Source organism: Podarcis pityusensis (assembly GCF_964106645.2).
Source record: "Podarcis pityusensis genome assembly, chromosome: 15".
Taxonomy (NCBI): Eukaryota; Metazoa; Chordata; class Lepidosauria; order Squamata; family Lacertidae; genus Podarcis; species Podarcis pityusensis.
In genome coordinates, this window is record NC_138040.1 from 11,739,289 (window position 1) to 11,766,376 (window position 27,088).

General features: G+C 45.9%; 2 protein-coding genes across 2 annotated transcripts in view; one reads left to right on the forward strand and one right to left on the reverse strand.

The window, feature by feature from the left end:
- Positions 1 to 86: 86 nt before the first annotated feature.
- Positions 87 to 20,605, reverse strand: EIF4H (eukaryotic translation initiation factor 4H). Its single transcript, XM_080983888.1, has 7 exons — positions 20,446 to 20,605; positions 8,534 to 8,718; positions 7,876 to 7,940; positions 7,673 to 7,772; positions 5,047 to 5,115; positions 2,685 to 2,843; positions 87 to 1,973 (listed from the first exon to the last, which is right to left on the reverse strand). Exons 1-7 carry the CDS (start codon positions 20,502 to 20,504, stop codon positions 1,834 to 1,836), a joined length of 777 nt encoding a protein of 258 aa, XP_080840014.1. The 5' UTR covers positions 20,505 to 20,605; the 3' UTR covers positions 87 to 1,833.
- Positions 20,606 to 24,299: 3,694 nt separating this feature from the next.
- The window catches only part of MYBBP1A (MYB binding protein 1a), a 65,521-nt gene continuing 62,732 nt past the window's right edge, over positions 24,300 to 27,088 (forward strand). Inside the window, exons 1-3 of the mRNA XM_080982804.1 lie at positions 24,300 to 24,545; positions 25,965 to 26,063; positions 26,358 to 26,441. Coding sequence (XP_080838930.1) covers positions 24,351 to 24,545; positions 25,965 to 26,063; positions 26,358 to 26,441 — 378 coding nt within the window. The 5' untranslated portion in view covers positions 24,300 to 24,350. The remainder of the gene's footprint in view (positions 24,546 to 25,964; positions 26,064 to 26,357; positions 26,442 to 27,088) is intronic.

Sequence of the window (27,088 nt, forward strand, 5' to 3'; positions counted from 1 at the left end):
AATGTGTTGAGTGTTTGGAAACTTGTCTTTACACGTTTAAAAGTCAAACGGATTGACTACCAGGTGAGTTTTGCATGGGCATCCTCTTTTTCTTTTTTTTGCTTTTGCTCTTAAAATCTCGGGTCTTCCACATTTTGAAAGGAAGAGCGGCTACTGGATGGATTTCGATTGGAACACAACCACACACACATACACACACACACAAAAAATGCATGTCTCGAAAGAAAAGTAGTGTTAGACAAATGGTTCTTATTCTTAGAAGTGGACTGAAAGACAGGGGCGGGAAGAGACATTTATACTATGATATCCAAGGGGAGGCTAGCCCTTGGAACATTTGCCTATACAAACTGTAACCTGTTTTTACACAATGGACATGTCTTTTTTTTTTTTTAAGGGGAGAGGAAGAATAACACATCTGCTGCTTTCAATTCTACCTGTTCCAAAGCTACAACCGGATACCCTAAGCATCCATGTCAGGCACTGCAGGTGTTCACACCTTGACCAGACCTCACACTGAAAGCAATAACCTGCGAGCGAGAAACAGCTCCCTTCTTGGTCACCCAACGGCTCAGTATTCTGCTCGCTCTTTAAGTGCGCCATCAAACCTTTTCAAGCAGAATCCTTCCGGCATGGAGAGACAGGGGTTTGCAATCACCTGTTGCCTTTAGCGGCACAAAGATACTGGGGTTCTGCAATCCAAAGAGAGCGTCACCCCCTCCCGTCTGTTTGAGAGGCGAAGCACGAAAGCAAAGCAAAGTTCTGCACGGCAGCCCAAGAGACAAGAGCTGAATGCTGGAAGGGCAGAGTCGAGAGCCGTTTCCTTCGAAACAGAGCCGAAGGAAGGAAGGAAGGAAGGAAAGTAAACTTTATTGGTTTCAGAAACTAGTTAAAAAGTGGTTAGCAAATATGTAAAAAGAAAATGCAAGAAAATGCTGGAAGAAGACAGTCCTTGGGTGCTACAGGAGGCACGAGCTTCGAAGGCCAGGGAGAAGTCGGCAGGCCAAGTCAAGGAAGCAGCAGAGCAGGGGGCCCTGTCTAGATTTGGCTGCTGACACGCAACTCAGCCCCAGGCAGGGGTCTGCAAAGTGCTGGCGGCACTGCCGGGAAGGGAAGGGGTGGAACTGATTTTATACAGTATATATATGTACATATATATTATTCCAAAGTGCCTAAGGGCTAACGGGTGGCAATCCTATTTAACGTTGTATTGCATAAGCTAATTCTACAGGGGCTGTATTCTAGAGCTCAAGACGTCTTCCGCTTGGCCGGGACTCCTCGGGGTTGAGGGGCCACGAGGTTGTCGGTGGTGAGCATGCAGTGGAGGTAGAGAAGCACCGTGGAAGGCAGAAGGGAACGACGTGGAGCAGCAGGACTGAACCCTAACCCGCGTGTCTCGGAAGTGGAAAGAGCCAGAGAGGAAGAAAAGGTGAAAGCAGCACTCCGGGGGAAGAGAAGTCGACTTCTGTGGAAGAGGGCAGCGATTTATTGGCCAGAAGCCATGTGCCGGGTTTGGGGGGAAATGGCTTGCAGGGGAGGGAGAAACTTAAGACAATGCAGGCACTAGATACAGCAAAGCCAAGAACGTACTAAAAACCACTTGTTAACAGCTGACATGCATTCGCAAGCTCTGGTTTGTTTTGTTTTGATTTTTCCTTTTCTGTTTCAAGGAGGACAGGTGTCAGGTGGTAGGAATGGTGGTTGCAGGGTTAATGTTCTGAGCACAGTTAGACACTCTGGGCTGTCTTGCGTTTTGTCTCCCACCCCCACCCCCAGTCCCCTCCCTCAACCCCTTTCTCCCGCCCACCCCCTCCCATTGCATCCCACCCCTCAAGCTCATTCTTGCTCTTCCTTTACTATTTCCTCCCTCGGCTTGGCTCCACCAAAGATGGCAGAATTGGGGTTGGCTACTTGATTGAGAGGAGTGGCAACCGTCCGGGGCTTGAGCTGGAGTCTGGGCCGCTGGGCTCTTTCCTCTGGAAGAGAAGAAACATTTCTGCTTGAGATGCAGCTCAGGCGGTCCCGTGAGCCAATGAACAAAGGATCGTAGGGCACCTGTGACAGATTGATCAAGGAGAGGAAGCCTCCGGGTGCTGAACTCCCAACTCCCATCAGCCCCGGCCAGCATGCACAGTGGTCAGGGACGACAGGAGTTGTAGTCCGACAAGATCTGGAGGACCGCAGGATCCTATATTTGGTATAAGGCTAGAGCCCACTTCAAATGCATGAAAGTAGCAGAGAAGTCCTCAAGAAGGCAGATGAATTGAGAGCAAAAAATGCAAAGCCTTATATCTCCTATCATGTTCATCTCTTTGCCACTGGCACAATCCTCTGCTCACTATCCTTGCAAGTGTGTGATGTATTTTACATGGACTGTAGCACCCCCCACCCCCTGCGAAACCTCATGCCAGGTGCCTTTAAGAGATCCATAAGACTCTCCAGTGTATCTGTTATAGCAGACGGTTATGGCCTGCTACTCTGGAATGTCTCATACTCACAAGTCCAAACTTCTGTTGAAATGAACGAAACCAAAAAGCATTTCAAAATCAAGGTGTATCACAGTGCCGTCTGTCGCCGCAACTGACGTGCGACCCTCCAGATGACGTCACTGAATGCTGCAGGCCAAGAGCGGTGGACAGCAACAATTCAGTTGGGCCAAAATGCAGGAGAAAGCAAAGGCTGCCCACCTTCAGTTGGCTCTCTGAAATCCATGGAAGCGCCACGCACTGGAGGCCCATCCCTGAAGCGACCGGTGCCTCCCATGGGTGGACCGGCTGCTCCTCCTCGCCGGTCCCCGGGACGGGTCCGGCCTCCCCGGCCTCCCAGGAAGTCGTCATCTCTGAAACCTGTCGGGAGAGATGCGGCAGTAAGGGCCAGCTCTTCGGACATGTCCGAAGCGACAGCCTTGCTTCTCACAGAGGCAAACCCACCAGCAGCTCCATCCAACCTGCGGGAGCACCTTGCGGTAGAGTGGCGGCCGAAGGACCAGTTTGGCACGCTTGGCTTGCCAAGAGACAGAAGTGGTTTTAGTTAAGCAGGATGCACTGGAGAGATTGGGCTAGGAGATGACGGCCATGAAACAGGAAGAGAAGAGGCACTCTGCCGTTTCATACAACTAGCTACAGAAAGTGAAAAGCTCCTCCAACACCGAGAGCATGTATGGGCCCTAACGCTGCCCAAGGTTCGTTGAGAGGTAAAGGCATGGCTTTTTTTTTTAAGGATTGCCTGGTGCCGATGCTATGTCGTGGCTCTTGGTGGTGGTGTAAAAACTTGGCACTCTTGATTTTACTGTTAAGTGCTTATTTCATTCTCTTAGTTTGATTGGGTTGCTGTGTTAGATTTCCTTGCAAAAGGAAGAAAGAGGTTTTTTTGAAAAATAGATTGTTGATATTATGAGGGGGATCAAAGAAAAAGGGAGAAAAGGTTCACACCTGCAGACTGCAATACAAATGTAAGATTGCTGCAGCCTGAAATCACGATCCCATACGATTTCTTCCTTTTGGAGAGTGTCAAGTATGAATGCACTGAAGCAAGAGTGGTTGCTTTGGAAAGAAGGTAATCCTTGCTGCTAAAATCAAGATGCATACATGCATTTTTGCCAAGAGGTTTCTTACGACTGACAGGCAATCCATCCCTATTGCAAGTACTCTCAAAAATAAGATGGGAGGATAATTTGCACCAACTGACATATGCATACCTATACAAGGATGCCAGAAGAACCCCCAAATTTCTGACTAGAGAAAAATGCATGGACTGTAATTATAATGACTACTTTTTATTAGGCTGCCTACCAGTATGCTTTTTATTATGTTTTTATCACTGACATTCTGTAATGTGTTTTTAATGTTGTACAATGACCTGGGAACTTCTGTTAAAGGGCAGTATATTAATTGAAATGCTAATAATAATAAAAAATAAATACTACTACCACTAGACTTACAGAGGCTTACAGAGTTAAGTTTGAAAATTTTCTGGCCAAAAGGAGGGTGGGGGTTGAAACATGATCAAATACAAGGAAAAAGCAGTCTAAGTGCATCAGGAGCAGAACAGGAGAGGGAAGAATGAACTACTTGAGGATAAGATGATCTTACAATCTCCATCCACTATGGGATGCCTCCAGCATCTTCTTGTGCAACTAAGAATGTGGCTGAATTTCAAGTACAAGCATCTGCCATGAACACAATGCGTAGCCACAAGCGTTTGGTTTATACTCCCAGATTCTCATCTGTTAAACAGGAATAACCCTCATTAAGGTAGCTGTGGAGGTTGGATTGTACATACAAAAAACATCTTGCTAGTTTAGTGCTGTGTAGCAATAAACAGGAATAAAAGGAAAGAGCTATATAAGGCTACACCCCCCACTTTGAGCTGGTCTGCCCAGTTGATGGAGCCAACTTAGTCCTACATCCAGAGCATATATTTACGCCCCTCTCCCAACTGCCTCTGCCCATATTGCAGGAAAGAAGCAATCCAGCATGTTCAGCTGAAAGGCAAGTTAGTAAGCTTTCAAGAAGGGGGCGGAGAATAAGCTACCTGGGCCTATCCTCATCTACTTCTCACCCAGTGGGCCTGATGCTTTTATTACAGGATCCAGAAGTGTTGTGTGCACCAAAAAGAGACAGACAGATGGAAGCAGAGTCCCAGCTGATGCTAAGACAGAGCAACTCAGAACTGCACAATCCAAGCCATGTCTTCTGAAAGCAATTCAGGTACTTGTATTTGTCAAAAAGATCCAACACTTATTCATGCCCTCAAGTCTTTGAAGACTTTCAACTCCCCACCCCCACCCCAAACTAGGACTAGACATTGAAATCCTTCAATCAAAACAGAACACAGACGACTTGCAACCTTTGCCATGGTCTTCAAAAATTAAGAAACATCCAGATAAAGTTTTGGGCTTCTGCCTTAGTGGCCAACCAGACTGCCATAGGATGATCTGTGGTCACAGGCATGTCTGACAGAGAAAGGCAAAAGGGAATAAAAAAATTTTTTGGTGGGGGTAGGGGACGAGGAGGAATCAGGAAAATGAAAATGGAGAAATACTGCTACCAGAACTGAAGTCATCTCTGGAATCCCATCCACCTCCTCGTGATTCCCGCGGACCTCCTCCGCCCATGCCTAAAAAGAAAGCCACATTGCAAGCAGGGGTCAATGGGGAAGGCGGGAAGATCTAAAAGGTTCCACTGCCAGCGGGCGGAAATCCCAATGCTCTCTCCGTCTGGTGCAATCCTCACATTCACAACCACTGGGCAATTGTACTCTGCAGGAGAATGTGTCTAGATCAGAGGTGTGGTTGGCACATGAAAACCCAGGAAAGGACACCGCTCTTAGCTCTCAAAGAAGGAGGCTCATCCATCCAGGCCTGGGCAGGAAGGTTGCAATGAGGAGACCTGTGAAGTGCCAGCATCTTCAGAAAACGCAAATGTTCAAAGACAGCTTTTCCGTTATTTCCCTGAGCTGAGATGCACTTAAACCACTTACATCACAAAACTACAGAAAGAGGCAGAGGGGACCTGCTTAGGTTAGGAAGATGGCACATTTTCTGCAACAACATCTACTGCACAAACTGTCTCAGCTGCTGCACCTCTATTTGGGAGCACTCAACCTTGTGATACATGTGGTTGCCCAGGCTATGAAGTAGAGAATTAGCAAGCTCAAGGTTCTTGATGTTAGTTAAACAAGAAAAAAGTTTGTTTCCTTTTGGATCCAACAGCTCAAACTGTATGGTATTAATAAAAGAGTAGATGAACACTTGTGAGCTCACGCTGCTGCCTCCTTTTGTTTTAGAGAGCACCACACCATGAAATAGCCCAGCCTTTGAAATACCTTTCTGCTCCGGATACTTTTCTGCCTAGCAAAACACATACAGCTGTTTAGATCTGTCTGTGTGAGCCTGGAGCTCTTTAGAACAAAAGAGAAGGCAGCATTAAAACAGTCCAGCATTACTCAGAACAGTAAGATGCACGGTTTTGAAGACGCCAATTAAATCATTAAGAGGTTATGAGTTAACTGCTCATTTCTACTTTAGCGCCTCAAGATACACGATGCCAATCTTGTTTTCCCACGTAGTTTTAAACTCCATACTTAACTTTAGTTGGGGGAAACTCAACTCAAACATAGTTGGGGGAACTCATGTCTTCAAAGGCTGGCATACCAGTCTACACTAAGCCTTTTCTGAGCATCTGCCTACCATCAGAGCTAAGCAGTCACCTCCCATGTTTGCGGAGTGGCAGTGCATTAGGACACATTTGCTTTCAAGCAAAATGAAAAAAGGCAGGTTGAGGCAAACTATTTATTCTCCCTGCCCTCCAGTTAGCCAAGAAAGCAAGAATATTCCCTCCAATTCAATTTCTCAATGATGTACAGGAGCAGGCAGGGAGACCCAAATCTCCAGCCACAGTTCAGCCAAAACTGCTTTTGTGACTACCACACCTTGAAAAGTCACTGCTTGCAGCTCCTCAGATTATAATTGAGCCTAGGTAGCTCCTTCCCCGAGTCACTCTCCTTCAATTTGCTTCCTTGAGGTTCCTCCCATGCCAGCCTTTAAGGAGATAAAGCTACTCACCTGCCTGGCTCTGTGCCTACCTATGAGATTCTCATACTTGAGTCATCCAAGAACACTTGAAGTCTCCTAAGCAGGCATTTGCTGGCACATGATATGGCCACTTGGTGCGCAACAAGACCTGGCTTGCAGCCAGAGCACCAGAGAGGTTGGAGAAGAGGACTTGCCACCACTGCCACTCCCTTTTGCTGCCTGCCACCAGCCACTCCTGGAACCAGCTGTGAACCACCCAGCCCAGCAGAGGGCAATATTCAAGCTTGCAGGATCTAATTTGTGTTTTACTGGAACTCTGTCAGCTGGAGCCAGGTGCAAAAGACATACCCTTAGAATTAAAGAACAGGGTACCTCTGTGCAACTGCTGAGAGCATTAATTTGTTCTGAGCCCAAGAACTGAACTGAACTCAGTCCTTCCACACATAAATCAATTTCTTGTTAAATATTGTTTGCTTTTTAGACAGTACAGTACACTCTGTGTGTGTGTGTTTAAATGCTTTATATTTATATTCCAAGATTTCAGCAATCTAATTTAGGTATGTCATTTTGCTTGTTGCTATTGTTGAACAACTAGAAGTCAGAAATCTTTGCCAATACACCACGAATCACCCAAATATCTAGATCGCAAACTACCTTCTGCCTACCCCGATCTAGGCTGCCCACCTCTTCTGAACTGCTGTGGCCTCCTGGAGCGCAGCAAGACTAGAAACTGACTAGCTTCTTGATTTATTTACTGGCCTGTTTGTTTTGATTTAGCTCTGAACTTGTGGTGCATGAAGTCTAGATTGTACCACTCCAATAATACATTATCACAAACTCTAGATTATTCCATCATTAAGACTAATTTTTCCCATATGTATTTAACTGTGTTTCTTGTCTTTGAATTTATTGAAGTTCAATACAGATAGTTTCCCCCCAAATGTTTTGTCTTTTGATAATACTAACATTTATATAATACTAACTTATTGTGAGCAACTTTGGGCACAGTTTACTGTTGGAAAGTGGTAGGTAACTAAACTAAAAGCTTAATATTATACATACACACATGCTAGTTTAAGGCGGCACTAATGCACTCATTCCAATTTGCCATATATTAAAGAGCAGCTATTTAAACATCACCTCTGTCCTCTGGGCCGCCACCTTTTCTGAAACCGAAGCCACCTTTGTCTTGTTTCCTGCCTTCGGCAATGTCCACTCGGAGTGACCGGTCCCCCCAAAGCTGTTGGACGCAGAAGAAGAGGAGGAGAAATCTTACCACCAGTCATTCCAGCAAGGGCAGCTATCAATTTTCAAATACTATTTTATAAAAATGGTAAGCTTACTGCTCCATCGTATGTCAGAGCTTCTTTAAGCGATTCAACCTCATCAAATTCTACGTAACAAAATCCTGTAAGACAAAACGAGATTACAAACAAAACAAAAAACAGAAGCCAACTTTCATCTCAGTATCTGGAAAGTTGCGAACCCAGATAGTGTACACAAGTGGGCTGTTAGGCAAGGAAGTCAAACTAGGATATCAGGGCAAACAGAGGTTCATGAGCTGATCTGTCTCCTTGAGGTACCACTGATTTCCATCCTGTTCCCCAACCTCTTCCCTCACTTCTGCAAACAGAGTAAGGAGATTTGAGAGATGGGGGAAAGAGGGAACATGTAAGCAAACCTGAAGGACAATGTGTTCCCACACAAAACTCCCCCAAAGCAAACGTCTTCAGAGAAGTTAAGCTGAGTGACCACCAGAGACTGCCTGTTCTTTCTATGACTGTAAGCAGACTACGAAAGCTAAATGGTACAGCACATGCTCTGCAGGGAGAAGGTCCCAGTTTTAATCCCCATTATCTTCAGGTAGCTCCTGATTAGCAGAGCATGATTGAAAACTACTTAAGATGGCATGTGCACCTTAAAACCTGGTATCTCTCACCCCTAATCAGCTGCCTCTCTACCTCAAACTTGGTTATGAAGGAGAGACATAGAAGCACCTACCTTTAAATTTATCTGTCTCTTTGTCTCTGACTAATCGCACACTCCTTACACTGAGATCTTTGAAAATGGCATCAATGTCTCCTTGGACCGTGTTGAAGGGGAGGTTGCCAACGTACGCTGTGAAGGGGGGCTCTGTTGGAAGCTCTTTCTGTCTACGTGAGCCAACACCAGCACTGCCACGAGATCTGTTGACAAGCACAGGATTAGAGCCTAGGCCAGAATGCTCCAGGGATCAGGGAGCAGTAAGGATGCTCCACGTGGGGAAGGCAGAAAAGAGATGTTACAGTAGAGCTGTATCTCAGTTATACTATACTGTTGTTGACAATTCAGATTTAGCCAGTAGAGAGAAAGGAGGGTGTTAATGTATACAGACACAGGGGCACAGAAAGTAGAGTTTTTGTATTAATTGGGTATATGTTTTAACTAAAATCTTGCTATTAATAATAATAATAATAATAATAATAATAATTTTTATTTATACCCCGCCCTCCCCAGCCAAGGCCGGGCTCAGAGCGGCTTACAAGCAATAATAAAAACAAGTTAAATGATTACAGCTTAAAAACAAAATTTAAAATACAACATTAAAATATTGAAACATTAAAATATTAAAACGTAGCCTCATCGCAGGAGGAGAAGGAAAGAAAAAAGAAAGAGAGGGAGGGAATCAAATTGGCTCCAAGCCAAAGGCCAGGCGGAACAACTCTGTCTTACAGGCTCTGCGGAAAGAAATCAGATCCTGCAGGGCCCTGGTCTCATGAGGCAGAGCGTTCCACCAGACCGGAGCCAGAGTTGAAAAGGCCCTGGCTCTGGTTGAAGCCAATCTAACTTCCTTAGGGCCTGGGACCACTAGGGTGTTGCTATTTATGGACCTTGAGGCTCTCCGTGGAGCATACCGGGAGAGGCGGTCCCGTAGGTACGAGGGTCCTAGGCCGTGAAGGGCTTTAAAGGTCAAAAGCAGCACCTTAAATCTGACCCTGTACTCCACCAGGAGCCAATGCAGCTTGAAAAGCACTGGGTGAATTTGCTCCCATGGCAGAGACCCCGTGAGGAGCCTCGCTGCAGCATTCTGCACCCACTGGAGTTTCTGGGACAGCTTCAAGGGCAGCCCCGCATAGAGCGAATTACAGTAGTCAAGCCTGGAGATGACCGTCGCATGGATCACTGTGGTCAGGTCGGGGCGGGAAAGGTAAGGGACCAACTGCTTGATGCGGCGAAGGTGGAAAAATGTCGCCTTGGCTGTTGCTGTAACTTGCGCCTCCATGGAAAGGGAGGCGTCAAGGATTACACCCAAACTCTTAACGGAAGGCAATGGCACTAATTGGGCCCTTGCTAGAGAAGGGAGTTGGTCCCTCATCCCCATGCCATCCCGACCCAGCCATAGGACCTCTGTCTTCGAAGGATTTAGTTTCAATCGGCTCCCACGAAACCATCCAGCCACAGCTTCCAAGCATCTGGTCAGTGTGTTCGGGGCTGAGTCGGTGTGGCCATCCATCAGCAGATAGAGCTGAGTGTCATCAGCATATTGGTGACAACCCAGCCCAAAGCTCCGGATAATCTGGGCAAGGGGGCGCATAAAGATGTTAAAAAGCATTGGGGAGAGGATTGCGCCCTGCAGCACTCCACACACCAAGGAGTGGCGCGATGACATTTCCCTCCCTAGTGCCACCCTCTGTCCCCGACCAGAGATAAAAGAGCACAGCCAGTTACGGGCTATGCCCTGTATCCCCACGTCTGCGAGGTGGTGGTCCAGAAGATCATGATCGACCATGTCAAAGGCTGCTGACAAATCTAAAAGGATCACCAGTCCTGACCCGCCTCGATCCAGCTGTCTACGGAGATCGTCTGTTAGGGCAACCAGAGCCGTCTCAGTCCCAAAAGCAGGACGGAAACCGGACTGAAATGGATCTAAAGCCGATGTTTCCTCCAGGAACCTACCAAGCTGTTCAGCAACCGCTCTCTCAATTACCTTACCCAGATATGGAAGATTTGAAACTGGGCGGTAATTGGATAGGTCTAAGGGATCTAATGAAGTTTTCTTTAAGAGTGGACATACCACTGCTTCCTTCAGTTCCCCTGGGAATGTCCCCGTGTCAAGGGACAAATTGATAATTTCAACCAGGGGGGTCCGCGCAACATCTGGACACTCCCTAATCAGCCAAGACGGGCACGGATCAAGGAGGCAGGTGGTGGGCTTACCAACTTGGAGGAATCTATCCACATCAGCAGGGAGTATTCGATCAAAATGGTCCAACACTGGACCTGAAGTCAGTCGAGGGGCCTCCAGTTCAGGCACTGTATCTAAATTGGCAGGGAGGTCACGGCGGAGCAACAGGACTTTCTCCGCAAAAAAGCTCGCGAATGCCTCACAACTGTGGGTCGAATTTGTGCTTAAATTTGGTTGTCCTCCTAAGGACGTTATTGATCTAATTATTCTAAAAAGTTGTGCCAGGCGAGAGCTAGTGGATGCAATGGAAGCTGCAAAGTAAGATTTCTTAGCAGCTTTCATAGCCATCTCATAGGCTTTCATAAGCGTCCTATAAGATGTTCTTGAGGCTCCGTCATGAGTCCGTCGCCATACTCGCTCTAGCCGTCTGAGATCCCGCTTCATTTTCTGGAGCTCCTCAGTAAACCAAGGGGCCCGGTTTCGACGGGGTCGCAGAGGGCGCTTAGGCGCGATCTCATCAATGGCTGCCAAGAGCCGGTTATTCCAGTCCTCAACAAGGTCATCTAATGAGTCGCCAGGAGGAGCAGGGTCCCGCAAGGCTTGTCGGAATCTATCAGGATCCATCAGTTTTCGCGGACGAGCCCAAAAAGGTTCGCCACCCGAGCAGGGGAGGAGCGGGAAGTCAATCTTGGCTTTCAGAGCGTAGTGATCAGACCATGGCACTTCCACAGGGGGGAGCATGATCACATCTATGCCAGCCCCAAAGATCAGATCCAGCGTGTGGCCCGCTTGATGAGTGGGGCCCAAAACAAACTGGGAGAGCCCTAGTGTTGCCATGGAAGTCACTAGGTCCAGAGCCTGTGAGGAGGGAGTGGCATCGGCATGGACGTTGAAGTCTCCCAAAACCAGTCTCCCAATTACACAGTGCGGCCCCAACAACAGATGCCTGTGAACAAATGCAGTTATGTGCAGCTCCCCAAGTATGAAGAACAGCAGTCAGTGAGCATGAGTAGAAACCCAAGGGCAACTTGCTTTTTATATAAAATTAATTCATATACACACAGTGTTCAGTTTGTTAACTTGACTGAATTGGGAATGCATAAAACCAACCCCATCATCCTGAAAGGCATCTGGAACAGCAAGGTGGCTCTAACCAGCTGGCTCTGTCATTTGGTGTCCGTGATGGAAGATGTTGACAGGCAGTTAAAAAATGACATACTACTAACCATATGCAGGCCATTTTATACACAGGGCAGGCAGGAGGTAGATCAGGATGTACTGACAAGACCTCTGGATGAGCTGCAGCTACAATTTGGGACTCCCAACAGTTTAAGAAGAGCAAGTACAGAGGACTTTGCTGATATGGCTAGCCTTGTGCTGATAGATAATCTCCAAGCCTATTTAAGCCAGTATTAACTGTCAGGCTTTCTAGGAATGGGCAGTATCTGGTTTTCAACACCATGATAGACAACCAACTACACATCGAGATCTATCACAATGTGTAAAATAAGGATGGAGCTGTGTGGTCATTGGCTGGCTTCACGGTTTTCCCCACATTGTGATTTTTTTGCATAGCACAAACATTTATCATTACTTGTGATGTATTGACAGGTCAAAAATTATGAAACTCGTATCATGATATGAACTTCAAACCTGTTTTGGGCTATGTATCAATATACAGCCCAGCCCTACTGACTACATCTTTGTGTAGCTCTGCTAGCCAATTTTAAAGCTGTATTGGAATCCTATCTCTAGTGACTTCGATGTAGACTGGTACTTGCATATTTATTTAGAACATTTTAACCCTGCTCTTTAGATGAAAAGGCTCACAGATTGACAGTCCCTGACTACAATGTGCTAGGGATTGACAGTCCCTAGATTAACAATCTAAAATGCATGAAATAAAAGGGGAAAGGGAAGAGGGTTGAAGAAGGGAGAAAGTAAGCGAGCCCAGGCTCCAGTTCTAATTGGTGGACCTGAGAGGTTTAGTAACAAAGCATTGCAGACCTGCCCACCTCTATTTTTGAATGTTCTGACAGGCAAGGAGGGCACCCTACTTGCCTATGGCCTTCCCAAGACAATCTTTTTGCAGTCCTTATGGGAAGAAAACTATTCCACAGCCAAAGCATGTATTTGTAGTTAAAATACAGTCATACCTCGGGTTACAGATGCTTCAGGTTTGTTTTTTTGGGTTACGGACCGCCGAAACCCAGAAGTACCGGAACGGGTTACTTCCGGGTTTCGGCAGTCGTGCATGCGCAGAAGTGCTAAATTGCGCTTTGCACATAAGTGCCAAATCACAACCCGCGTCGCTGTTGGTTGCAAACGCTGCAGGCTGCGAACGTGCATCCGACACGGATCATGTTCGCAACCTGAGTGTCCACTGTACTTTTTGGTATAAAAATTCTGCCAGGGCAGCAAGCATTTTAGATAAGTGGCACATAACTGCTAAGAAAAACTACTATGCGAGCAGTACACAAAAAGCAGCAGATTTCAAGAACAATGAAGGATGAAGGGAGAGAGCTAACTTCTCAGTTAGGAGGGCAGCACTTGGACAGATGCTAGCCAAACGCTTCTGGATATTTTATCAGTCCTCCATTTGGAATACATCCCAGTTGCCTTCTTTTCACCTGATCAACATGCTTAATATGCCTAGAAAGAAGCCACAGGTGTCAACTGGCCAATTCCAAATATACCTGGAGCTCTTTGCCATTTTTAAACATGAAAAGCAATGCAGAAAAGGTGTAGATATGCCTAGGTAAATATTCAAGTACAGTAATGCTATTAGAAAACATAAAAAGATGCCTTCCAACTAAGGTTAACTAAATTGATAGTCTAAACTAAGACCATTTCTAAACTTAAATACATATTGAAAAAGAAAAGATACTGAAAGCTAGGACAGGGTAAGTGTGTAGTTCTGAGTGTGGTGCTGTTGAGAGACTGTACTGTATCAAATGCTTATCAGTCCTAAATCTACTTCTTAAATAGAAGCAGTCACCATAACCTACTCAGTTTTTCTTACAAGAAAAAGAAAAAACCAGTTGGTTCAGTGCTAGAACACGTGCAAAGATCTTCTTTACCTGCACCCAACTGTGCATTAAAACTCACATCATGGATACCTTACGTATAACAGCAATGCCAGCAGTATAGTCTCATGGATATGGCCACTACGTTTATAAATGGGTGACAAATTATATTAGTCTTATGGAGTTCGACCACAAAGAGCTTAGGGAAACTGGCCCGTCCAAGTAAGTATTGAGTGGGTCTTGCTTTGTGTCTTTCCTTCCACATCAACCAGCCATAAATAGGTTGGGCTTGGTAGAATTCTTCACAACTAACAGAGGCAACAGACTGATGAAGCATGTCACCACCAGTCCTATGAAGAGATGAACAACTGTTTTCTGGAAGGGTGACTCGATTTTCTGAGTCAACCATGACCAATTCATGTGCTTTCATAAGGACACTCATACAGATGTCACATTAGACACACTTTAAGAACAGTTAATCAACCCAGTTGACCAGCAAACCAACCTCAGCACCATGAGCCCTAGATGAAGACTCCCTCCTAGATACTCCCAGTGACACACCTATCCCATCGTGTTTCCTAATGACAATCTGTAGTCATCTAAATTTATGAAGTTGGTTAGCCAGGGGTGGAAACTGCTATTCCATCAAGACAGAGACTATAAAGGAAATGGGAATTAGGTAAAGAGCAAATTATCTGGTATACTCTGCAAGAAAGGATGTTTAGAATGATGCATGTAGACATGATGTACCCTAAACACAATCTACTCTTAAAAAAAAACCACAACCATAAATGCTTCTGTATAGCTTTCTGAAGAGAACTCAATTTCCTTGTCAAAAATTTACCAGCCGCCTACATAGAGGCAACATACTATTTTAAGATACAACTTTTCTAAAGTCCATATTACTGCAGAATCCAAAGAAATTAATAACTAACATAATGCTATCACCCTTGCAGCACAAGAGCATGTGATGACTGTGGAAGATTCATGATTCTTCCCTAGCTATAAAGAGAGTTCTCAACTCCCTCTCACTCCCATAGGGTCTGCCCTAGCCTGGATGAATCACTAGCCCTGGATCAAGTCTTCTTGAGGGGAAGTCTTCATGCAAATGGCCTCAATTTCACTCCTGGCATATCGCTGGCACCGGTATAATACTCATTAGAACAAGCACAGCTGCCAGCTATGAAGTCAATGCCATTAATAAAGAGTGAGGAAAGAAGAGGCAAAGTCGTATCACTCTGACTGCCTCTCTAATAGGAAAACACCACCTCCTTTCAAAGGTGAGGTAGCTTATAAAGCTGAGATACAATACTAGGTTCAACAGATGTGCATAACACCCATAAAAAGTATACGTAGCCTCTACCAGCTAACCTGTGACCCTCACATATTTTTGATTACAGTTTTCAGCAGCTGCAGCCAACAATTTATTACAGTTTACAATCATATAAAACTAAAATAAAAGCAGACTATTATTAAAACAATGAAACAATAGAATACAAAGTAATGTAAAAATTTAACATACAAACAGCCTGAAAGGAGAAGCGTCTTATCTTGATAAATAAATAACTATAAGCTCAGCACAAATGAAACCACTTTGGGGGAAACTGAACAAACAGGACTAACATATCCTCCTGTTGTCACATCTGGTGGCAGGAAACCCAGAGACCAGTTGGAATGGGAGCAGGCACTTCTCTAGACATCCCTGTGTGACAAGAGCTCAAGGCGCGCTGCAATGCATCAGTGCACTTTCTGCCAGAACAGAATCAAAAATATTTTTGCTGCAGACCAAAATCTAATTTCCAGTCCAGAAATGGGGGCAATAACTTTAACATATAGTTACAGAATGGCTGCAACTGCATGTTTAGAATTAGATTGTTTCACTGCAGTTTGATAGCACTTGAAATTGCAACTTAAGGAACTAGGAAGTTACCAATACAGTACAATAAAGGGGCCATCAACATGTGCTGTTTGTTATTTTCAGCAAATCTGAACTTTTTCAGGCTTGTGTCCCAGCTGTGCTCAAAAGTTTAACTTAGATTATTTAATTACTGAAATTAATTGCACTGAGACTAATACAGCCACAGCAGTCAGCATTTTTGCAAAAGGCAGCAGTAAACAGCTCAACCAATTTCCAAGGTATTATGCCTACCTACTGCTTTCAGGAGCCTTTAAATAAGAATGCTAGTGAACAAATGCTGGAGCCGATGAAATCTGGCATACACTGATGAGTTTTCCATCTTAGACTACACCCATACTGTAATCAGCTCATTTCCCAGTTTGATAAACTCGAACTGAAAAGTAAGCTCCAAGTACCAAATGTTCACTTCCCTTTCCATAGGCAACACACAAGCAGCACCAGCCACTCCTCATAGCCCTACTCCCTTATTTGATTTTAGTCAAGACTCTTCTCTGCCTTTTGCTTGTTCCTTTCTCATGCTTAGCCACTGCAAAGGGCTAGGAATGCAGAATTCTTATGGCTTGTAGCAAAAGGTACAAGCTGTGATCAGGTCAGCAAGATGCCTGGCAGAGATGTTGGGGAAACGAACCTCCAGGTGGCAAAGCAGATCACCTCCATACAGCTGCCAGATCATGTTAATGTGGAGAATAATACAGTGCAAGGCACATGCAATTCCTCCTGTACAAAAAGTATCACCTAAAAATACTGTTCAGGAGCCTTTGTGGGAGACATCAAGTGACCAAAAGGCCATTAGTCTCTGCTCCACTAGATTCAAAACTAGCCAGATGAGTAGCCATGAACTTCTCCTTTGCTCCACCTCATAAATGTATAAGTGCCTTAACCTACCTCCTCACCCTAAAGGATATAACCTTGTATTTCATTCTCTATTTCACCTTCAATCTCATTTTTATCCTTACCCCACTATTTCCATTTCGTCTGAACTCTGTGCTCCACATTACATCCAAAGGATCTACCTTCCCTGACCCCTAGATTCATACCATTCATCCCCACTCCTGCTTAACTATTGATTATTGATCCATAATCTTACTTTCTTCTGCTCCATCAAGATTTAGATTTGGGAGCTCCTTGAGGAATAGCTTTGTTTTATTTCTTACTCATGTTACTCTGTCAAGCTATGCTGACATTAGCAGCACTACGTATAGTAAATTCTCAGCAGTCCATACAAACCATACTGTAAGGTAGACAGAATAAAAAGGGCCACCCTGGAAAGACACATGAAATAAAAAGGGGCAAACTGAGGAGCTTAGTAAATCTTCCTATCCAGTATGTTTCACACCCACAACCATTTTTGTAAGAGATGCATATATGCTTTTCTAAAGAGATACGCAGTCAAATTGAATGCAGACCAGAAAACAAATCACATCTCCTAGCAGAACCCATCCGCCTGCAAAAGAATAGGAAATGTTTCAAGTGATTCCATTCACTTGCAAAAAGTATCATCCACCCTTCGCCAAATGGTCCTAGGGAGGAAAAACCACAAATATTACTTTAAAAATCATTAAAACAAAATACTCAACTAGATGACTCATCACTATCCCTGGCTCCTCCTGCAGGCCTGGACAAAGAGCTATGTCTTCCGTAAACGAAAGTAACACTGCTCTAGATGCACCTCAGAAGGGAGGGCACTCCAGAGATGAGAAAGCGCCCAAAGAAAGCTCTCATATTAGTCAACTTTTATCAATTTCATCCCAAAGTAGAATCACACGCCAGGCTGCCAATCTTCAAATATTTGCATCACAGGTAGTTTAAGGCTTTATACATCAATGAGAGTACATTGAATTGTACTCTGAAGCAAACTAGCAACCAGTGCCGAGCCTTTAAGATCAGTGTTAAATGGGTGTAGCCATCAATGCCCACCAGTACCTAGCCAAAGCATTCTGCACAAGCTGCAGCCTCTGAAACATGTGATGGCAGCTCCACATAGATGATGTGGACAATAATTTTATCAGGAGGTTATGAGAATATGAGTTACTATGGCCAGGCTTTTTTTCCCCAGATTGTAAGATAAGCCTGAAAGGTCAGGCCAATGGCCTATCTCATTCATTATCCAGTTCTCACAGTGGAAAGCTAGCTACTTGTCAGAAGCCTGCAAGCTAGGCATGAGCACAACAGCACTCTGCCCACTTGTGATGCCCAGGAACTTGTATTCAGAAGCACAATGCTTCTGCAGTTGAGGTAGACCATAGTCTCATGGCTAGTAGCAGTGGCTACCCAGGAATGGGTGTAGCTGGTGAACCAGGAAGTAGACACACCTAGCCACTGAAGCAACTTGGACCTCAGGTAACATAGCTGTATTATGCACCATCTCAAGCTATCTACCTGCCTTTCAAGGAAGTGCAACCCCATTTAGTTCTTGGATTCAAGAACCCAAAGCAAACCTCCATCTTGTCTGGATTCATTTTCCATTTATTGGTCCACATCCAGCCCATTACTGCCACCAGTCCAGTCAACACTCTGCCTCACCTGTTTCAGATGGAACAGAGAAAAAGAGTTGTGTGTCATCTGCATATTGATGAAACTTTGCTCCATATTGCCTAATGAGCTCTCCCTGCAGCATCATACAGGTGTTAAAAAGAATGGGGGACAGGATGAAACCCTGCAGGACACTTACCATGCAGTCAAGCAGTAGCTCCCCATTACTACTCTGTAAGTAAACCTGGAAAAGTGTGGTCACCTCCCAAAGCCACAGATTTGTTTGTGAGCACAACACACATAGTACTTCTTGACTGACCCTAAAGCATTTTTCTTATGACAATTCTTTATGCTGGTTCTTTCTATTTTCTGAAACCTGTCAAGATAACCCAGATGATTTCACATACTGAAAACTTCTTTGGGCATTCCTCCTCCCCTTCACTCAAAAACTTATTCAGGCAAGTCACTCTGACTCTTCCCCCCCCCCCCCCCCATATTTGCTATATGAAGATAATCGTGATGAACCTACAGGGGTTTTTATGAGAATGGCTGAGATAACTGCTCTCAAGTGAACAAGATATAAAACTTCATAATTTTCTCACTTATACCACTTTTAAACAGTTTACAAAGCATTATATCCCAAATATACTCTCTACTATTAAAAATAGAAACCTCTCAGCTTCTCTCTGATAAGAGATCACACATTCTTACTGGAGTAATAGGACTGGTCAATAACTCCAGATTCTCCCACAAAGACAGCCCTGCAGCTATGGTTTAATGTTATGTGTGAATGCAGTCATGAGATGTGGAAAAAGAGGAAGCAAAAATAAATAAACAGGCAAAGTAACTGTTACTTTTTTATGCCCCCTTCCCCATATACTATACTTATCCATCTATAAGTTGCTGGGTGGGTGTGAAGAAGAAAACATTTCCCTCCAACTTCCATCCATTCCTCCATATTACTCTTTCCTATGGTATGACTCATATGCTCCCCACTCATTCAAATTACCACCCCCCTTGCCCACAAATAAGCACCAACTTGGGGAACAAACTCAATTACGAAAACAAACTCAGGTCCCAAGCCAGAGCTAAGAATATAGGATCAGCTCCTTATTGAACTACATGGAGAGGTTACAATATGAGGGAGGAGTAGTTTAGAAGAAAAAGTAGAGTAGGGATGGACCAGAAGATTCTCTCAAATTTATCCATCAAATAAAACTGAATGGCACAAACTATGGGATTCACTGCCACGAAATGCAGGGACAACAATGGGAATGGACATGGATGGCTTTACAGGGCATTAAGACAAATTTGTAAAGTTTAAGACCATAATTGTTTACTAGTCATGACAGCTATATGCTACCACCTTCAGCAGCAGAAGCAGAATATATCTGAATAATAGTTGCCCAGGCATTACAGCAGGTTCCTATTGCCCACCACCCTGTCTACCTCTGGACTTCCCAGAAGCATCATGTTGGTCACTGTGATGCCGAATTAAGTAGGACCCATTTTATTCACCCTTCTTCTCCTGTGGGACTGCAATCCCAGTTCCCATGCAAAAGCATCCAGGCCTGAAACTTCTTCCCCATAGGCTTTACTTACACCCTGCGGAGTCCCCTCCCGCTTTCCCCTTTAACCAACCTGCCCTGTCAGAGCCAGCTTACCTTCCATCAATGCCCAAATCAGTCTTCCTGCCCCCCCCCCGCACCACCCACCTCTTGACACCCCACTAAGGGACTTAAGAAGCTGGAGCCCTTTCCCCATAAGCTTACACCTTCCTCGACCCGCCTCCCTTATCAGAGACCCCTTACCTTCCACCGAAGCCTGTTACCCATTCCCATAAGAGACATCTCAGGCCTGGCCCATTTCCTCCCATAAATTATGCCCTCCTAGACCTCTTTTTCAGCCCCCCTTTCCTGTCAGAGGCCACTTCCACCAGAGCCCAAAATACCCCCCCCCCCGCCCCAGGAACACCTTTGCTCACACCTTCCTCGATCCCCCTTGTCCTGACCCACCTCCCCCCGCCAGGGGCCACTTCTCTTCCGCCAGAGCCCGGATCCGTCTCCCCCGCCCCCTTCTTGGCACCCGCGTGAGAGGCGCTCCAGGCCCGACCCGTCCCCCCGCCGCAGAAGCTTCGCCCGCGGCCCTCCCGGACCCCGCGCTCGCTCTGGCCCGCCTCCCCCGCCCGGAGGCTCCTTCTCCTCGCTCGACACACGCGCTCGCCGCCCCGCGCACGGGGCCTCCTGCCGCCGCCACCTCGCTCCTCCCCTCGCCCGGGCCCCGAGGCCTGCCTCCGCCTCCCCGGCCGGCCCCGCTCCCCTTCCCCGCTCACCCGCGGCCGCCGCCGAAGCTGCTGTAGGCCCGGTCGTCATAAGCGTCGAAATCCGCCATTGCTGCTGCTGCTGCTCCTACTGCTGCCGCTGCTCCTGCCGCCGCCTCAGCCTCCCCCGAGCGCGAGCGAGCGCCGCAGGACCCCCGCGCCGCTTATATAGCGGGCCTCGGCCAGGGGCTGCCCGTCGCGGTGCCTGCAGCCGAGGAGCGCTTTGCGCCTGCGCGCAGTGGGGGTGGCCCCGGCGGTGCCTGACTAGAAAGTGAAGTGTTGGGGGGGGGAGGGAGGAGGAGAGGTTTCAAAATGACCCAGCCCTAGCAGGCAGTAGAGCCGCATGTGGGGATTGGGGTGATGGAGGATTAAAAGCTTCCCTCCTGCTGCCTGAGGAGAGAAGTGGGAGGCAGTGTAGCTAGCTTCCCTCTCTGACCTGCTGGGAGGTGCAGAGAAGTGCTTTGCCATCCCATGCGTGAAATCCTAGCCTTGCAGCGCTGGCATTTCCAGCTTACAGTGGTACCTCGGGTTAAGTACTTAATTCGTTCTGGAGGTCCGTACTTAACCTGAAACTGTTCTTAACCTGAAGCACCACTTTAGCTAATGGGGCCTCCCACTGCCACTGCGCTGCCGGAGCACGATTTCTGTTCTCATCCTGAAGCAAAGTTCTTAACCTGCAGCACTATTTCTGGGTTAGCGGAGTCTGTAACCTGAAGCGTCTGTAACCTGAAGTGTATGTAACCCGAGGTACCACTGTATAATCATTCCTCTGAATGCTAGCTGCTGGGAATCGCAGGAGGGCAGATCCCCAGGAGTCTGGTTGGCCACTGAGGGCAAGGCACAATGAACGTATGCTGACATCTGCCTCTCTCTTGGGAGACAGTGGAAGAGTGCATCTTTGGGGCTAAAGCCAAACTGTTGGAGAGTCACAGTGCCTGCTGTGGCTGTAGAGACAAAAAATGGGAGAAACATGTTTTGTTGCAGCTGGGGCAGAGGAAGGCGTCTGGTTGGGCTGCTGCAGGTGCACCACGGCATTTCTTCTCTCTGCGCTCCTCTCAGCAGTCGGTCCTCCTCGGGTCACTGCTGTGGATACACAACCTGACTGTCTCCAGGCGCTGCAGTCGTCTGCAAGGGATTCAGACAGGTGGGGTTGAGGTTGCCAGCCTTTATGTCTCATTTGTAACACAGAGTTGGTCTGCCAGGGGTGCCTGAAGACAGCTTGTCTATAGGAATCCTGTCATCTTCCATGCTGTGTACATGACCAAGCCAGCATAGATGTCGCTGAGACAGGACTGTGAACATGCTGGGGATGTGGACTTGGGAGAGCACATCTTTGTTTGAGACTCTGTCCTGCCATGTGGTGCCCAAAATCTTCCTGACGCCGTACATTGAAGCGGCACTCCTGGTGGGTGTAAGTTGCCCACAACTCACTTCCATAATGTTGTGCTATCTGTCTGTCTTCCATCTTTGTCTCCAACAATCTCAGGCTAGAAGAAGAAGAAGAAGAAGAGTTTGGATTTGATATCCCGCCTTTCACTCCCCTTCAGGAGTCTCAAAGCGGCTAACATCTCCTTTCCCTTCCTCCCCCACAACAAACACTCTGTGAGGTGCATTTGATTTTCCTCCTTCATCATTTTAGCCTCAAAACAACCCTGTGAGGTAGGTTAGGCTGAGAGGCAGCAACTGCCTCCCCTCAAATCAGTCGGTGAGCTTCATATGTCTAAGTAGGGATTTCAAGCTTGGACTTCCAGGTCCTAGTCAGATGCTCTAACCACTACACAACATGACTAGATGAGCCACTGCCTTGATCCATCAGGGATTGTTTTATGTTCTTAATAATTACAAGAAGGTTAATAGACAAGAAGGTATTTGTTTCATGAATTATCCCCCGATTTAGTTTATGGGAGGAAGGCCCATAGAATTTAAGAGGGCTGACTTCTAAACAGACATGCACAGGATTGCAGTGTCACTGCGTATTCTTGTAAACACCACTCCATGCTGTTTTGTTTCTCTTTAAAACCAATGGGGAAATAATTAAAATATATAAAATAAAATAATTAAAAAGCAAACAGGCAGAGAAGGGAAGGGAAGCACCCGCTAAAGTAGAAGAATCACTAATCACCAGCTAACTGTAAAAAAAGTTTTTTCTTTAACTGTCTGCTTAAACCTAGAATTGTTTCCAGCAGACATCTAAAAGTTAATATTGAGGATGTTTGCTGAATCTCTGTCAGAGACCATTCCACAAGACTGAGCTGATGAAAATGAAGGCTCGGTTTATATACTGCACATATATCACGTGCACATCTAAAAGATTTTTAATCACTTACATAAGAATAACAAACAAGACAGTCCCTGCCCACAGGCTTATAATAGAAAAGACACAATGCAGAAGGAAAAAGGGATGGGGAGGGCACAGAAAAAGAAGCAAATTCATCACACTGTCTTATGCAGGTTTATTGGTAACAATTGGTATTATTGGTATTATTGTCAGGGGGGTAATAACATTAAAAAAACCTTTTATTTCTAAATATAAGGCTATTGTTTGTTCCACATTATGACATTTTCACTTAAAGCTAAAAACTAACCAAGAATTCCAAACAGTAGCATTATCTCACAGGGGGCATTTAGACATTGTTGTCCTCATTAATACATAAAATAACTTTTTGCCACATAGTTGAAAATTAATATTTGTTTTGTTTTGGTATAACTTAATATTTGGATGAATTCTTCAGCAGCAGCTACGGAGCTATGGAGACCACAAATCCTCATTTAATCCATCTATATACTGTTGCATGCCATCCCAATCTCCGAGCGGTGCAAAATTTTCAGGGGTTCCAGGCGTCTACCCAGGGTTCCGTTTTCTTGGAATGGTGGGATGGCGGAGACCGTGGTGTCTTTCTGATATATGGTTTATTTACACATATATACGAGCTGAGCCTACGATGGAGGGCTCACAGCATTAGCCCCCAAGAGGATCTTGCTTCTCCCATAGTCACACAGCTTTCGATTCCACCATAAATCAGGCATGTTTCTGTCCTCAGCTACCCAAGCCAGCAGCCTTGCTTTGAGCTCTCACACACAACACCCATTTTGCTTCTGGCACAGAGCCACCCATACTTTAGGAACCATTGTGGCCCTTGGCTGGCTAATTCAGCAATTGAATCCCTGCTGGATCCATGAATTTGAAGAGACTCGGGCAAAAAACCTACCCCCCCACAAAAAAACCTCACAGCCATACTTTCCATTTTCTTGCAATAACCATCCCATCCCGGCAGTTAACAGTGAACGTGGGCTCAACCCTTTCTCCAAACCGTTTCCATTTGCCCAGCAGACAGTGGTCTGGGACGACAGGAAATATGCAAAGCCACTAGTTCCTCATCACTGAATTTTGCGCCCTGGGCAAGTCTAACCACTTGCAACACCCCCAATTGCTAACTCCAGTTTTCTAAAACAAAGTATTGTAGGAAAGCACAACACTTGAAACTGCAAAGTTCATTGCAAAAATAAAGAACGCAACGACGTTTGATTGCCTTTCTCAAAATACGTCTTGGCACACGAATCCTTTGCAATAATGTGAATCTATAGAAAACAGTGCCCCGCAAAAGTCAGCGCTGCACCTTTCTGTGGTCTGCGCCCCAGGCGGCTGATAGCATCCGCCTTAGGCAAGCAAACGCGCCACCAAAAAGACCCCCAAAAGAGCTCACATCCCAGGCAGGGATTGATGCGCATGCAGAGTCTGGCGTTTCCACGTGGGGCAGGCAAGGGCGTTGTGCAAAGGAGGAAGCCGAAGAAAGCCAAGCCCCGGCAGGGAGGCTCCTATCCAGCTTCTGCTTTCCTTAACCCGGAAGGGGAGGTTCTCACGTGCGCCTCTGCATCCCCTCCTTCCACGTGCGTCTTTTTGCTGCGCTGCCTCCAGCATGGCCGGGGATGGCAGCGGTAGCGGCAGCCCCGGCGATGAAGCTCTCGCCGCGGCCCCCATCTCCCACCCGGGCCGGCTCCTGGGCCAGAACCGGCAGTTTTTGGATTTCTTCTGGGACATCGCCAAGCCCCAGCAGGAGACGCGCTTGAAGGCGACGGAGGATCTGCTGCGCTACTTGCGAGAGAACCAGAAAGTAAGAGAGACGGTGGAAAGTTAATATAAGCTTTTTGCAAACGCCGCGCTTCTCCCTCTGGGTTAAAAGGGCGGCTGGTAATGATAATGATAATAAAATATATGCCAGCCATCTAACTGGGTTTCCGCAGCCACTCAGGGCGGCTTCCAAGGAATTAAAACATCAAACACAGTATAACATCAAACATTAAAAATACAAAACATTAAAAATATTAAAGCCGCGTCTCTCCCCCTCTCACCTACCCCCCAAAGTATGTGTTTGGAAGTATTGATATTATATACAGTATTGTTTAAGTTCCAGCCATAGGAGTCCCTTTGAAATGGATTTTGTCCCGCTGATTTCAGTAGGTCTTCTCTGACTATGGCTCAGTACAGCCGATTGTTTTTAAATTTTATTTTAATAGCAAAAAGGATATCTAAAGTTTTATAGCACCTGGACAAATAAAGACAGGTTTGCAGTGTTAACAGACAAGATACAAAAGGAAAAGGACTAGGGAGGGAGGAGGAAATGGATGGGACCAGGTTGGTCTCTCTCTCTTCCCATGGTGAGACACTGGGTGCAGCTGCCCAGTGGGTCCTCTGGCCGAAAGCAGTCCCAATATAATGATGCCATCACATTAACTTTTCTGTAGCATTCTCACATTCTGCATTTGGTGAAATTCACCTTTGGGTGTTTGTGGGCAGAAGTTTTCAGGGAAGTGCAGTCACCAAAGTCGGCCCTGCAAGTTTCTTTCCCTGAAAAACCGGCTGCTTTGCAGGGTGTTGGATCCTTGGGGCGCCTTCCAACGCTACGGTTCTTTGATTCTATGTACAAAGCCCCACAAAACCTATTGGTAGCAGCTTTGCACACCTCTTTCATTAGGGAAAGTGGCTTATACATTTTATAATAAATAATTTGCTGCATGCAAACTGGAAAAAAACACCGTACTGTGTTTTCAGTTGATTTTATCATGTTATGTCTGTGGGAAACATATAGTTAGCAAGCCTATACACACAGAGAGACATTTGATGCTGGGATTACACTTTAAACATGCTCAGAGGTGGTCCCCCCCCCCCTGTTTTTTCCAGGTATTTGAACAAGGGAGCTATGGATTTGAAAAAATCAGGCCCTGGAACTGAATGGATGATACTGGGGGTGGCAAAGGCCATGTTTCGGAAGAAGGCTGATGGGGTTGGCCTACTTCGGAAGGTTGTTGTTAGGATTATGAATGTGGCTGTGGAATTTAAGAGGTTTTAGGTAAACTGATTCTTTTTTAAAAAAAACTTTGATCACTGTAAAAGCCGCTCTGAATTAAGCAGAATAATATTTTTTTCACAGAAGCTATTTTAAAGGAAAATAAACATTACTGTATTTTGGTTTGTGGGGTAGTCAAAAATCCCACCATCACCACTGCCTGAACTTCTGAATATTTTATTTTAGGACGATGAGCAATTGAAATACAGCTTGAAGCGCCTGATTGATGGATTGGGAGCAACACGCGAAGCAGCCCGTCCAGGATTCAGTTTGGCTTTGGCTCAGGTTGGTGTTCCCCAGTGGAGTGCATTTTGGTTTTCTTGCTTTTAAGTTTTTTTAAAAAAAGCAAACTTTAAAATAATTCATTCCATAATTCTTCCGTAGAAGTTTTTTTTAAAACAACAACAACAACAACTGTAGATTCGAAAGTAACATGCAGCCCTCCTGATGTTGTTGGACTACAACTCCCATCAGCCACAGCCAAAGGTTAGGAGTGATGGGGCTTGTAGTCCCAGCAGCATCCTGTTGCCTCTTCTCTCCGATTCACACAGGTGTTCCCTTCTTTTTCTCTCTCCCCAGGTATTGCAGGTTTTTGAGGAGATCTCCCTCCTCACAGTCCTGGACCAGATCAAAGAAAAATATGACCTCGGCAGAGTGAAGAAGGTAAGGAGATGGAGTGGGCTTTGAGTTTACAGTTCGTGGTTGCCGTGAACAGCAGGATTTTGTTAAGAGGAGCTCTGCAGGTCCGCCGTGTTAATCTGGTGATCCAATCGGCGTCAGTCCACACGGGCCAAATCCTGGCCATTTGGGGGTTTGATTTTGTTCTGCAGGATTTGGAGGGTGACTGATGTCGATTGGATCGCTGGCATAGCAACATGCTCCAAACAGGCATGGAGAGAGAGAATGTGCCACAGCCAAGTTTTACCCAGAGTGAGTTATGCTTGTGACCATAAGGAAGTTTGTGGGTTGCTGGTGCCCATTGGGAATGCCTGTTTAAAGTGGTGCATTGAAAGAATGGTGCGAAGAGCCAGTTTGGCGTAATGTGTAGAGTGTTGGACTACAGCCTGGGAGACCAGGGTTCGAATCCCCACTCAGCCATGAAGCTCACTGGGCGACCCTGGGCCAGTTGCCATCTCTTAGCCTGACCTACCTCACAGGGTTGTTGTGAGGGTGAAATGGGGAGGAGGAGAACCACGTACACCACTTTGAGATATTTGGAAGATAAAGGTGGTATGGAAATATATCAAATAAATAAATAATTTGTCAGCATCAAATACGGGTAATGAAACAGGCTTTTTTTTTTTTAAGCT